The sequence below is a fragment of the Triturus cristatus genome, chromosome 9 (assembly GCF_964204655.1).
Source record: "Triturus cristatus chromosome 9, aTriCri1.1, whole genome shotgun sequence".
Taxonomy (NCBI): Eukaryota; Metazoa; Chordata; class Amphibia; order Caudata; family Salamandridae; genus Triturus; species Triturus cristatus.
In genome coordinates this window covers 1,140,242,364-1,140,255,725 of record NC_140592.1, presented here as the reverse complement: position 1 = coordinate 1,140,255,725, position 13,362 = coordinate 1,140,242,364, and the positions used below count along the sequence as shown (strand labels likewise).

The 13,362-nt window shown below is 46.1% G+C and overlaps 1 protein-coding gene across 1 annotated transcript in view; it reads left to right on the top strand.

The window, feature by feature from the left end:
* RPAP1 (RNA polymerase II associated protein 1) overlaps positions 1 to 13,362 on the top strand; it is a 315,008-nt gene that overhangs the window by 113,538 nt on the left and 188,108 nt on the right. The window contains exons 9-10 of the mRNA XM_085627070.1: positions 3,831 to 3,929; positions 7,232 to 7,333. Of these exons, the coding sequence (XP_085483196.1) occupies positions 3,831 to 3,929; positions 7,232 to 7,333 (201 nt within the window). The remainder of the gene's footprint in view (positions 1 to 3,830; positions 3,930 to 7,231; positions 7,334 to 13,362) is intronic.

Sequence of the window (13,362 nt, the reverse complement as noted above, 5' to 3'; positions counted from 1 at the left end):
TTATTTTTAGATCTTAGTAATAGATTGTTTTTTAAAAATCGGAAATTACGAAGGTATTTTATAAAAACTAGCTTGGCTGTGTTTGAGGAAAAACATTCAGATTGGTAACATAGAATTGACTCTGTTGCTTTTTTTACACCACATTCTTCAGGCTACTTGTATATGTCATGGTTTTAATATAGTTTTTAGGGCTCACCTAGCTTTGCAGCGCATGCGCTGCTCACTCGGCGAGATTTATTGTGAAGGAGGACTTTGAGAAGAGGGCTTGAAGCCCCACCCCTCATATCCATTGGCTGGTGTCACTGTTTATGCTAAACAGTGGCATGGCATTGGAAATTAGGGTTTTTGGTTGACGCCCTTTCGCCTCCGATCCGGACTGGGTTGCCTGCTTTGCTGCTGTCGCAAATCACTTTCTTATCTTTATGGGGCCATGTGTTTCTAATTAGAAACACATGGCCCCATAAAGACAAGAGATCGATGCTTGTTTTTTGTCTGATTGAGCCCTCGGGTCTGTTTAGTCGTTCACTTATGCACGCTCGATCATTGTTTTAATCTATGTATTGCCGAAGGTGTAAAACTTCTATGTAAAGCGCTTTGGCACTGCGATGGCGCTACATAAAACTGCTAGTAGATCACAGGGTTGCACGATTGGCTTCACTTTGAGGCAAATCGCCCAGGGGGCGGCTCCTATTTCACCACGGCATCGGTGGTTCTCACTCGCGCTGACTGATAGCCCGGGGCGGCTGGCCCATCAAACCCCTTCTGTCTATAGGTCGCTAATGCCAAACCCTGTGTGGAAGATTCCCCGAAAGCGGACAAATGTGGGTCAATTTTCTCGCGGACGCACAAGACACCGCCACCCACAATGTCACGAAGAACGAGCCATACTCGGCTGGCTTTAATAGACCTGATGATGTAGGAAAACTAATTTCCTTGACAGAGGCAGTCTTTGTGCAGCACATAAGAATGAGTTTAAATTACTTATGAGTGATTGTGCTGAATTCTATTATTGGTGTTTATTTATTTGGTATTGGGCACAGAGGCGGGGGATGGGGCGGTGTCTAGCGTAGCCGGCGGCGAGGCGCTTTGGCCAGCGCCATAAATAACATCCGGACACGTACCTGCGATCAACCGTGAATGGTGCGGACAGAGCCTCGACGCCCAGCGGTGCGCTTCCCTCAGCCCACGGATACTCTTCAAGTAGCTAATAAACTACTGGACGTGCCCTTGAGATGGCCTTCAGCGACCCATGCCTATACCCGGGTTACATTCAATAGGCGCAAGGTTCTATGCCCTGGCTCAGGGCAGGCAGTGCTTAATTTGTGAAACAATAAGTGCCGGTGCACACAGGCAGCACCACCGAAGATAGTGATTCCACCTAGTTTGGTAAGTAAATAGGCGAGGTATGTTCGTGCCGGTAACTGATGAGTGGGATGGGCTACTGGGGGTGGGGTGTGGAGGGACGTCATTATGTGCCCTTCTGAGGGACGCCTCAGGCCTGCACACACCCCTGAGAGCACTGCAGTTGTAACTGCGGTCGGTCCCTTTCCTACCAGTGGTTGTGTGTTTCTCCGTGTGATGTGAAGCTCGCAGCGCACGTGTCTCCTACAGTCGGGCTGTTTGCACTGGTTTAACAAAGGCCTAATGCAGCGTGAGGACACAGCAGTCGCACTCAGCAGGGGAGGCCTTTCTGAACACGAGCCTCACATGGACCGTCCGTCAGCATGTCATGCTTCAGCAGCGGCCCAGAGCAGGCCAGGCTTTAATGCCTCGGTGCTTTAACAGCATATTGTTGTGAGGCTGAGGTGGTGTCCCCGGGGGCGGTAACATCCACCCCCTCTGCTTGTGAGGAACTAACAGCAACGCCCTTGTCATGTGAGGCACTAACACCCACCCTCTGCATGTGAGGCAGTAACATCCACCTTCTCTGCATGTAAGGCCCTAACAGCAACACCCTCGTCATGTGAGGCAGTAATCACCACCCTCTCCATGAGAGACATTAACAGCAACGCTCTCGTGACTAACAGCAAAGCTCCTCATGTGAGGCACTAACTCTATGTGAAGCAGTAATCGCTCCATCTACATGTGAGGCACTCACCGCAATGCTCTTGTTATGGAAGGCAGTGACCACCATCCTCTGCATGACAGAAACGCTCTCATGTAACAGCCACCCTCTGCATGTGAGGCATTAATAGCAACTCTGTCATGTGAGGCATTAACAGCAATGCTGGCATGTAAGGCAGTAGCATCCACCCTCTGCTTGTGATGCCCTAACAGTCTCAAAATATGAGGAGGTAGCAACTACATTCTCTGCATGTGAGGCAGCAATAACCACCCTCTCCCTGTGAGGCATTAACAGCCACCCTCTCTGAATGTGGAGAATAACATCAACACACTCGCACATGAGGCAGTAAGAGCGACGCGGTGAACGTGAAGCAGTTACAGAAACGTTTGTTCATGTGAAGCAGTAGCAACCACCTGTTTAGCTCTTCAATCTTTGAGAGCTATTCTTCCAGCAAATAACAACATACCAGTGACTCTCCAAGCAGGCGTGATAGCTATCCTCTTATAATGCATGAGAGCTTGTTGTCCGAGTATAAAAACTCATCTCTAGTTTCTTTATTACAGTCGAGCTTTGACCTCTCTAGTCACTTGGAATAAGAAAATGATGTACCTGCTCAACTGTAATAGCTTATTACAGTTAAGTTGTGATGTCATATTGTCGAATGCCAGCAGCCAAGTTGAAAGGCTGGCCAGGGGGCATCTTCGCAGTTTAAACAATAACAAGCATTTGCAATTCAATAGGTCTCGCTTTTATGTGAGTTTTGGCTATTGGCATTGTAAATCACAATAACATTTATGTATGTTTTGGTTTATAAAATGTAACTAAAAGGCATTGTCATTTACAATGCCAATAGCTTATACTCGCGTAAATGCGAAACCTATTGCATTGCAAATACTTGTTGTTTTCTGACTCTTGGGTGTCCCTTTTCACAGACTGCTGCCAACAGCGACATTGGGCTCAAAGTATAACATAGAAACAGGCACTTATCATAGAAAATGTAAAGATCATGCCATCTCAAATGGACGGGGACATTCCACCAGTATGGACATATTTTTGTAATGCTGTTGGACAGTTAAAGTAATGATGGCACAGTTGTTATATCAATGCAGTCATTCATGCCAATTAGGCTTTTTACCTACAGAACAGAGCAAGCAAGGCATGCTGTTAAGATGATAATATAGACGAGAGAAATCCTACCACATGAGGCGGTCAGTATCTAGATCGAGTGGTCCTTGCCCAGTTATGTAGCCCTGCCTATTTAGTTTTCATTAATTCGCATCACAGCAGAGTTGAATTATAGACTGAACCTTAACCTTTTCATATAATCTTTCATAATGCGTTGTATGATTTTTGGATAAATGTGTTAAATTCCTAGATCAATGTGTTAAAATAATTGTAAGATCACAAGCATCATGGAGAATAATGCGGTGATCTAGGATTCATCCAATGTTCTTCATGTTACTGTAAAGAATAAGGCAGTCAGAAGAGTGGCAACTCTTCGATGAAGTGTTGGAAAATCTGAGATGGGATTCGAGAGCTCTGAAGTTTAAAGAAAAGGATGTGCCTCTATCAATCAATCATTTAGCTTTATTCATTACTTATCAGTAACATAAAAGTACAATACACAATAGAATAAAAACACTGCTTTATCGATTTTTTCAGCAATGCAGTTTGAAATAAAGTATTTCTGAGAGCATATAAATGTTGCTATCATATTCTCCCTCTTTATTTGCTGATCTCTTTAACATGTCTATCTGTTTGGTAGGGTCTTCAAGCACGGTTTAGTCTGAAGGGTGAAATCATCCCTCCTGATGCTGATTTGCCTACTCACTTGGGCTTACATCACCACGGAGAGGAAGCAGAGGTAAGGATGCACAATTCTAAAAAAGCAAGTTGTGGTAACCTACATTCCTTCTCTCCCATGAGGTCATGGGATGTTATGTGCTGGGGGGTCCCTGTTGACTGTCTCTGGCAGTTACACCTGGGCTGAGCTACCATTAACATCTGTTGCTGGTGGGGTCTGCTATACATACAAACCTGTGCCTGCCTACTGAGACAGCTACACTGCATTTTAAGAAGTGGGTTGGTCCTGGACTCACATTAAAATGGCTTTTGTACAATGAACATACAATCTCAAAATGTACATTAGAAAGATTTTTTCACCCAATTGCTGGTTTGTTACAGACTTTCTGCGCTGCTAAATAAAATGTATTCAGACAAAAACAGATGCAGAGTATTTGAAACAGGCATGAAAGGGAAAAATAAAACCGAAAAGTGAGTCTTGCCTATCGTTAAGAAGCACATGAGGCTCTGGTTTTGACTTACTTTGATGCTAGAGTTTCACATTTAAGGGACTTCTGTTAAAGGCATGCTTATCCATGATCGACCAGTCAAGTGGGGTTGTGAGTACTCCATCAAAGTAGGTGCAGAGGTTTGTGTAATTATGGCCAAGAAAAGTTACAGGCTGACCCTTGCTACTATTCAGGGCGAATCGAACAAGAAGGTAGTCCTTTGCAAAATTTAAAAATTCACTGGGCGACATCCAAAGAGTTATTTACATAGTTGCATATATAGTGACAACAATATACTATAATGCTATTTTTCTTAGTTATTTTAACACCTAAAGAACGTATTTTACATCTACATTTACCACAAACCCCACTGGCCTTCAAAGATCAAAGCAGAATTTGTGCCTAAATTGTTTAGTAACAAATTGTTTAGGACGGATTTTAAATAGGCAGTTGTTCAGGTGCCAAAATTATTATTTGCACTCTGGTTTGCCTTAATAATTCTAACCTTGCCTACTAGTTTAAATTGCATGTAGTAACCTAAAATGGCATTAATAATACACTTGGAATAATTTTTTCACCACCTCGTGTTGTTATTGTTTCTTAATGAAGCCTTGCACTGCACTTGTTTCTTCAATGAATTGGTTGGCCCCCATAATCTAGTATGTTCCTCTCAGTTACCCACAGGTTGATCTCAACTACTACTTTTTAGTTTAAGCCTAGGGCAGCGTGCATGTGCTGCTCGCTCTGCGAGGTATGCTGTATTGGAGTATGCTCTTGAAGCCCCGCCCACTCTCCACCCATATTTGTCATTGGCTTATGTCATTGCCCTTCGTAAATGCTGGCTTCTGATTCGTACATAGGCTTGTCAGTCCCACCTTAGTACCGCCTTGTCTTCACTTGTAACCTCCCACGAGGACTGGCCCTTTTACTTCGGTTGTTACACGGTCTGCTTTATTAGTTGGTGAGCACTATTTTCTTTAATGCTTTTCTCCTATTCCACCCACGACATCGGAGCACATGTCCGCTTTTTTTTAATAGTAATATATTTTTATTCAAATTACAGCGCGATCCACTTTATAGTGGCTGCCATTATTTAATATACGCGCGGTCCGCATTTAATTTAGCGGCCGCACCTATTTATTTACCAGGCCGCGCCGCTTTCACTTTAGTGGCCGTGCTAATTTAATTATTTAATTTCCAGTCCGGGCCGCTTTCACTTTAGTGGCCGCGCTACAGAGCTTTTGAAACTACTTTTTTTTTTTACCTTGGGTGAAAGCACCATAGGCGCTTTCACATTAATATTGGCTGCGCCCATTTGGTTAGGCGCTGCTCAAGGTAACCTGAATATGCGAGCACCGTCTATAAAAAGGGGCTTGGCCACCATTACAGTGGTCTCGCATTTGCGAGAGTTTGAGCTCTTGGCATTCAAAACAACAATGCCTTTTATATATGTTTTCCTTTTTATAAATAAAAGACTTTGTCACTTTCAGTGGCAATAGCTTAAACGCTCGCAAATGCGAGACCTATTGCATTGAAAATGCTTGTTTAATATTGTTAATAATTCTCTTTGAGCAGTACTCGGACTTTAATTGTATCTTAAACATCATGTCATACCCTCTGTACCGGCCCTGCTTTCAAGTATGCCTTTTTCTTTGGTTCTTTTGTGTGGTTTTGCTGCCTTTCTCAATGTTGTGAGACAGCTTGGAAACAAGTAGTAAAGCAATTTCATCATAAAAGAAAAAGGAATGTATGCAAAAATCTTGAGGGATAATAGTCTTTTAGCAGTTTTGGCCACAGGTGTGTTCTTTATAAAGCGAAAATGTCAAAAAATATAGTTTCTCTTTGGGATAAGTATTGTGTGATCTTTAATTTAGTAGTTGCATGACAAGGACAAGCACTGACGGCTTCTTTTGTAATAAGTGTGTAAGTGTTAGTCTTATCATGAAAATATTGTTTATAGAGAATCTAGCACTTGATACACGTGCAGAATTTTTCTGCATCACAAGCTTTCCTATGTTTTTGCTGACATAGGCAGCAAGTTTAGGTATACTGAGCAATTTGACAGGTTTGCATTTTACACCAATCCAGAGTGCTTGTGCCCACAACAGCAGCCTGACCTAGCCCAGTCCTTGTTCATATTACCAGTGTGGTGGGCACACACAGGAAGTATTTGTAATTCAAGAGGGTGCCTGGGAGGGTTGATGGTCTGTGTGTTGCAGACCTCAGTGGAGTACAATATAAGGATATGCAAAAGGTACCCTAGTATGTGGTGCAAGGCAGATGGAAGTCCCTATTACAAACCCTTCTGAATACAAGTTTATTTACTGATACCCTCTATTATAATGCTACTCCATAGCTGCTACCCATCTGATGTAACAGATTTCCTTGTCCAAGACAATTTTGTCAAGTTAATTTGTCCAGCGTACAGATGCATATTACTGTTTTATACTAATTTTTAATTGAGTTAACTTGGTTCCCTTTCTTGAACATTTGTTTTTTCTTGAGTAAGTCAATCTAATGAGCTTGACATTGGTCACCTTTTTACAGATGCTCTTATGTATTTATTTGATCATTTAAAGTGGCATAGTGTGCTTAATATTAATTTAGCACTCCTGCTTCAGAATGCATTTTAAGTGTTTTTTTATTTGATAGAATATACTTCCAGCCCCATTTACCTTTGAATATTCTCAAAATATGTGGGTGATTGTCTAATGATTTCTTGCCCTCTTTACTCCGTTCCCTCAAATTAAATCATTGTCCCCTTAACCTTAATTAATTTTGGACTTCAGTCACATACGGCCGTAAGATTTACTTTCCACACTTCTCCTTGAACCAGTTTCTTTTTGTAATTAACTTTTCTTCTTGCTTCCCGTAGAGAGCTGGTTACTCTCTTCAAGAACTCTTTCACCTTTCCCGGAGCCAAGTGATACAGCAGAGAGCTTTGGCGCTACAGGTGCTGGGCCGCATTGTCCAAAAGGTGAGTCATTAGAATATTTGCTTTATGCCCTTCAGTCCAGCCCTGTCTTTCTAGTTCCCGGCTCATTTCTACTCTTGCTTTTTGCAAGTTGCTGGCACCCTCTTTTCTATTATTTAAATATTTCAACACTTTTTTGCTAATATCTTACCAATATTAGATATGAAGAAATACGAGAAGTACCATATCAAAAGTGATGCTACTAAGTACATTTTGGGCATGGGGTGTGTATATATGTGCATGTTTCGGCTTGTGGAATCCCTAAACTAAGGTGAAGTGAAGGTATTTTGAACAGACAGTCTTAAAAGAAAAAAACATACTTTTGTTTCAATGCAAAAAAAATCAATAATTCTCTGAATAGGTTTTTTTAAATTACGTTTTATTGAACTTTTGGCATACATCAATAGATATGAAATACAATATGGAGCAATAAAAGGCACACTTCATTAATAATTTGGATTTGTACAGACATGGCATGACATAGTGTATAGGAACAACCGCTGTATCCATTCTCCCACACCCTTGGATGTGATACAGTGTGGCAGCCCCTTTATCCCCAGTCCATATAGGTTAATCGCTATCATCCGATACCCGCTCAGGCGGGGGAGGTTCACAGATGTCCCCCCGATAATGATTCCACTTGCCCCAGATTCGTGTCCATTTCTTGGGGCAACCTCTGTTGATGTAGACTGCTTTCTCGGTCACCATTGTGTGATCATGTCACGACACCACTGCTGGGGCGTTGGGGACTGTTCCGAACCCCAACATTGTGCTATTTTACGTTTGGCTAATGTCATTCCCAATGTTACCCAGTCTTGGTCTGCATGAGTCAAGTCTGTGGGGTCCAAGATGTTAAGAAGGCAGCATTTCGGAGCGAGCGGGATAGTGACAGTAGTGACTTGGGACATTCTGCGTATAACAGAGGTCCAGAAAGGAGCGACCCATGGACAGTCCCAGAGTGTGTGCCAGAAAGTACCCTCGGCGCCACATTTTCGGAGGCAGAATGGAGTGGCCGCCCTACCTATCTTGTGCAATAGAGTACGTGTGCAATAAATGCGGTGTAGGACTTTCAGTTGGAGTAGCCTAAGGGTGGAGGGTATCGCCACCTCCCTCGGGGAAATCAAGGCCGTTTGCCAGTCCTCCTCATCAAGGTCGCCCACCTCCCACCTCCTTTTCAGGGCCACTGTCGGATCCTGTTGATTGTTTATTATTTTTCGATAGGTCTGGGAAATGGCTTTCGTTTAGAGGTGGTCAGTGAGTAATCTGTCCTCTAACGGGGAGGATTCAGGTAACTATGTGTCTGCCGGGATCGCTGCCTGTAGGGCATGTGGTATTTGGTCATATCGATAAGTTTCGGTGTTCGCAAGCTTATATGTGTCTTGCAGCTGAGTAAATGACGCATCCCAACCCTTCTGCCATAGGTCTCCCACCCTGGAGATCCCTATGAGGTCCCACTGTTGGAATCCCTTAGTGTTTCTCAGTCTCCCAAGTTGTCGGGTATCCCATAAAGGTGTCGCCTGTGTAAAAGTCCCCTCCCATCCCATCGCTCTTTGTGCCTCATGCCAGATTTGCAGTGTATGGGCCGTGGGGCCTGTATAGTGTAATTTTTTAGTTTTATTATATAACGCCCCCATTAACCCCTCAGCGTTATGGACGTGGCGATCCATGTGGAACGCGGGGTCGTCCTGCGGTACATGCAGCCACTGGTTTATTGCAGTGAGTTGCAATGCCCAGTAATAATTCCGTACATGTTGGGGAGCAATGCCACCATCGTACCACCCCTTACCCAGTTTATTCATGGCGATGCGAGTAGTCCCGCCGTCCCAGAGGAGTTTAGTTACTTCAGTATTTATCAAAGTAAAAAAGGAAGGGGGAACGTAAAAGGAGGAATTTTGTAGGACATACAAAAATCTGGACAGTGCCATCATTTTAAAGAGCGCCGCTCTGCCGAGTAGTGTAAGTGGGAGAGAGCGCCAGTGCTTCACATCACGTCAGAAGCGGACCAGGGGCTTCATGAGGTTTGCGTCTGTGAATTGTGCGATCTGGGGGGTGATATATATGCGGAGGTACCTGAAACCCCACTCCGCTATCTGGATATCACAGTTTTGCGGTAATTGTGGGGGGGGCCGTGGAGAATATAAAGCAGCAATTTCGGCCAATGAATGGTGTAACCAGAGGCTCTGACATAGGCCGCACAGATGTCCAGGAGGCAATTTAACGATCGGGCGGGAGATGCCAGATAGAGTAATATATCATCTGCATAGAGTGATATGCGGTCTTCCCATCCCATCGTCCACTTGAGCCCCCTGATGACAGGGTCTTGACGGATCCATGCCGCCAATGGCTCCAGCACAATCGCGAATAAGAGAGGGGAAAGTGGGCACCCCTGCCTAGTACCTTTACCCAGAGGGAAGTCCTTTGAAGTGCGGCCGTTTGCCACAACATGCGCCATAGGTTTATTGTAAAGAAGATGCACCCAGACACAGAACTTGGGGCCGAATCCCAAGCGTCGGAGCACTGCAAAAAGGAAGGGCCATTCCACCATGTCAAACGCCATGCGGGCGTCCAATGAGAGGATGACTGCATCTTCAGCAATAGTGGAGCTGCGAGCTATGACCTGCTGGAGCCTACGGAGATTCAGGGCCGTATTACGGTGGGGCATGAAGCCCAATTGATCCGGATGGATCAATGTGGCGAGGTATGGTTGGAGTCGCACCGCTAGAGCCTTGGCCAGTATTTTTGCCTCTGCGTTCAGGAGGGAGATTGGCTTGTAGGATGCACAGTCTTGTGGCGGCTTACCTGCCTTGTGAATTGCGACTATAGTCGCTGGTCAGCTCACCAAGTGCTAGACTTGTACATATTGAGGAGATGAGGCGTGAGATGAGTCACCATCTTCTTGCAAAGTTGTACCGGTATGCCGTTCATGTCTAGAGCCTTCCCAGGCTGGAGTGCCCCGATGGCAGAGGCAAGCTCATCCTTGGTTAGTTCTGCGTCAAGCGCCGAGGCTGCCTCTGGTGGCAAGGAGGGCATGTGAATATCTTTTAGGAAGGCGAGATTGCCGTCTAGTGTGTTGGTGGTTGTCGGCCTGTATATCCCCGTGTAGTAGGAGGCAAGGGAGTCCACTATTTGCTGCGGGTCTCCAGTTATCTCACCGCTTTCCATACGGAGTTGAGCTATCCACCTGGTGGCCCGTTCTTTTTTGGCTAGCCAGGCAAGGAGCTTGCCCGCCTTATCGCCTGCTTCGTAAATAGTGTGTTTTGTAGCCAAGAGTTTTGCTTTCGCCACTTCCCAAGCAAATGTTTTATATTCCTGCTGTGCCAAACTCAATGCATGTGTGGTATCGTCAGTTAAGGCAAGTGCGTGGTTTGCCTCGGCGTTTGACACCCCTTGCTCGAGGTCTTCCATCTGCCGTGTCTGCGATTTCTTGTGCCCGGTTATCAGTGTAATCGCCTGTCCGCGCAGTACTGTTTTGTAGGCTTCCCAGAGTGTTACTGGGGAGGACACTGAATGCTCATTGTCCGTGAAATAGTGTTTTGTGGCTGTACGAAGTCCCTTTGTTATTTTAGGTTTTTGGAGATATCCCGGGTATATGGGGAATACCCTACGGTGTATAATGTTCTGAGAGGAAAACGTTAGGTATAGGGGCGAGTGGTCTGAAATTCCGCGGGGTAAGTGTCGGACCTCCACCACTCGATCAAGCCCCGTCGCCAACATGAATATGTAATCAATTCTAGAGAGGCTATTGTAGACTCCTGAGTGATATGTGTATTGCCTATCGTCCGGGTGGATAGTTCTCCAAGTGTCTATTAGACCAATGGCTTCGATGAAGTCTGTCAGTTTGATGTTTACGTTACGGGGGTCCCTGGGAGGTTGTTTATCAAGAGATACATCAAATACAGCTTTGAAATCACCCCCATAATTGTGTCACCAGTCGGTAGGGATAGTAAAAATGTACTGAGTACCGGGAGGGCCGTTTGGTGCAACACCGGAGGGACATACACCGAGACTAGGTTATAAAGCCGCCCTTCCCATTGGCATGTTAGTGCTGCAAAGCGCCCCTGGTCATCTGTTTTTGAGTCCATGAGTATTAGGGGGAAAAGTTTATTGAGCAGAATTCCCACCCCGCGGGAACCCGAAGTGAACTCTGAGTGGACCGCCATTTTATATCCCCATCTATCTAAGGCTTTGGTGGCTAAGCCCGTTAGGTGCGTTTCTTGTAGCAGGACTATCGCCGGACCTTTGCGCTTTATATATTGCAGGACCAACTCCCTCTTAATCTTATCGCCCAGTCCGTTCACATTCCATGAAAGCACCGTGAGGGGAGGGGCTGGGCCCTCTGGGTTGCGGAGTGGGTTATCTGGGGGTCCTATCAGAGGGTCTGTGTGTGCCATTTGCGTATATACTTGTATCGGGTTGCGAAATTGCTTGTAGTGCCAGTCTTAGTCTGTTAACGTGAGTGCCATTGTAAAAACAAGGAAACAACTATAACATAAAAACCACAAATCGTTCCTCTTTTCCCCACCCCCCTCCCTGCCTCCCTACCCGGCGGATCCCAAACTACCCGCCTCTCCAACTAAGCAGAGTGCTTCAATCCCATAACAAGTACCTGCGTGGGGAATGAGAGTCTGTCCAGGAGCATCAGAGGCCCCTATATGATGATGCAGCAACGGCCTATATCTCCTTCATAGGTTCAGTTCTCGCCTATAGAAGCGTGGATCTTCCCATGTGCGCTCTCCATATGTAGGTTTCGGGCAAGCGAGAGAGTCAGTGCGTCCTCCGGGGGGGGGGGTTGGTGGACAGTAGATGCAAGTCTTACCACAAAGAGCAATCCCCCTTATCACTGGATTCCGCAGATCTGGATCCCTGCAACTCCTGGCATCGGTGCTGTTGCTGGGTCTTGAGTTTCGCGAGTTTCGTCATCGGACGCCATCCATCCTGCCAGTCACGAGCCTCTTCCGGCGTAGCAAAAAAACACGCTTTCCCCTCCGCCTCCACTCTCAGTTTTGCCGGGAACAGCATGGAATATTTAAGTTCTCTGGCTCTCAATTTTTTCTTAACGTCCATAAAGCCTCGCCGTTGTTTGGTTACAGCAGCTGTGTAGCCCGGGTACATCGTGATCACTTGGTTTTCCAAACGAATCGGTAGGGCGATCCTGGCCGCCTGGAGGATAGCATTGCGATCAAGGAAATTGAAAATGCGTGCCAGAATTGGTCTAGAGGGAGCGCCCGGCTTTGGCCTCCCACCTGGTACACAGTGTGCCCTTTCAACCGAGAAGAAGCTCGATAGTCCGCGCGGTTGTAGCTGGTTTTCGACGAGGTCCTCGACAAAAAGGTCCAGGGGCCTTTTTCTGGCACGCCAATAATGCGTATGTTGTTGCGTCTAGATCGACCTTCCTGGTCGTCTAGTTTGGCGAGGATGTGTTTGGTGTCTATCTCCAACTGGTGCACCTTGCGCTGTAATTCTGCAGTGTCAGTGGTCAGCACCTTCGTCGTAGATTCCACCTCAGTTAGACTCCCAGAGAGCTTAGAAAAGTCGGCTCGGATCAGGGATATGTCTGTGGAAATCGTGCCTATAGAGGATTGGACTTGCTGCAGGGCGGCCATGATGTCAATAAGTGTGACTGAGTCCCCGGCCTGTTGTGTGGAATTTTCGGTTTGTACGGGAGGTGCCTGCTGCTTGTCACCTTGGTCCTTGGTGTAGGCAGATTTGTCCAGCTTTCCGGCAGGAGTCCCTCGTGGGCCGCGGCTTGCCATCTTGGCCCACTGTTGAGTTGATCCGCCGGTTCCGGGGGGTATGGGGGGGGGGCGGTAGTTACCACTGCCTGCCACGCTATTGTGCGCAACGCACGGCCTTTCGGTTTTCCCACCCTCGGCCCTCTGTATCGTAGGCTGTGATAGAGGCATAGCCTGTGCCTGCGCACTGCTTGACTCTGTTGAGCCCCAGTCCTCTGGCCAGTTTCCACATTCAGCGTGAGGCGCCGGCCCGATGGTGCAGGCGGACACTGTAGAGAGAGCTGATATGTATTGGGCAGC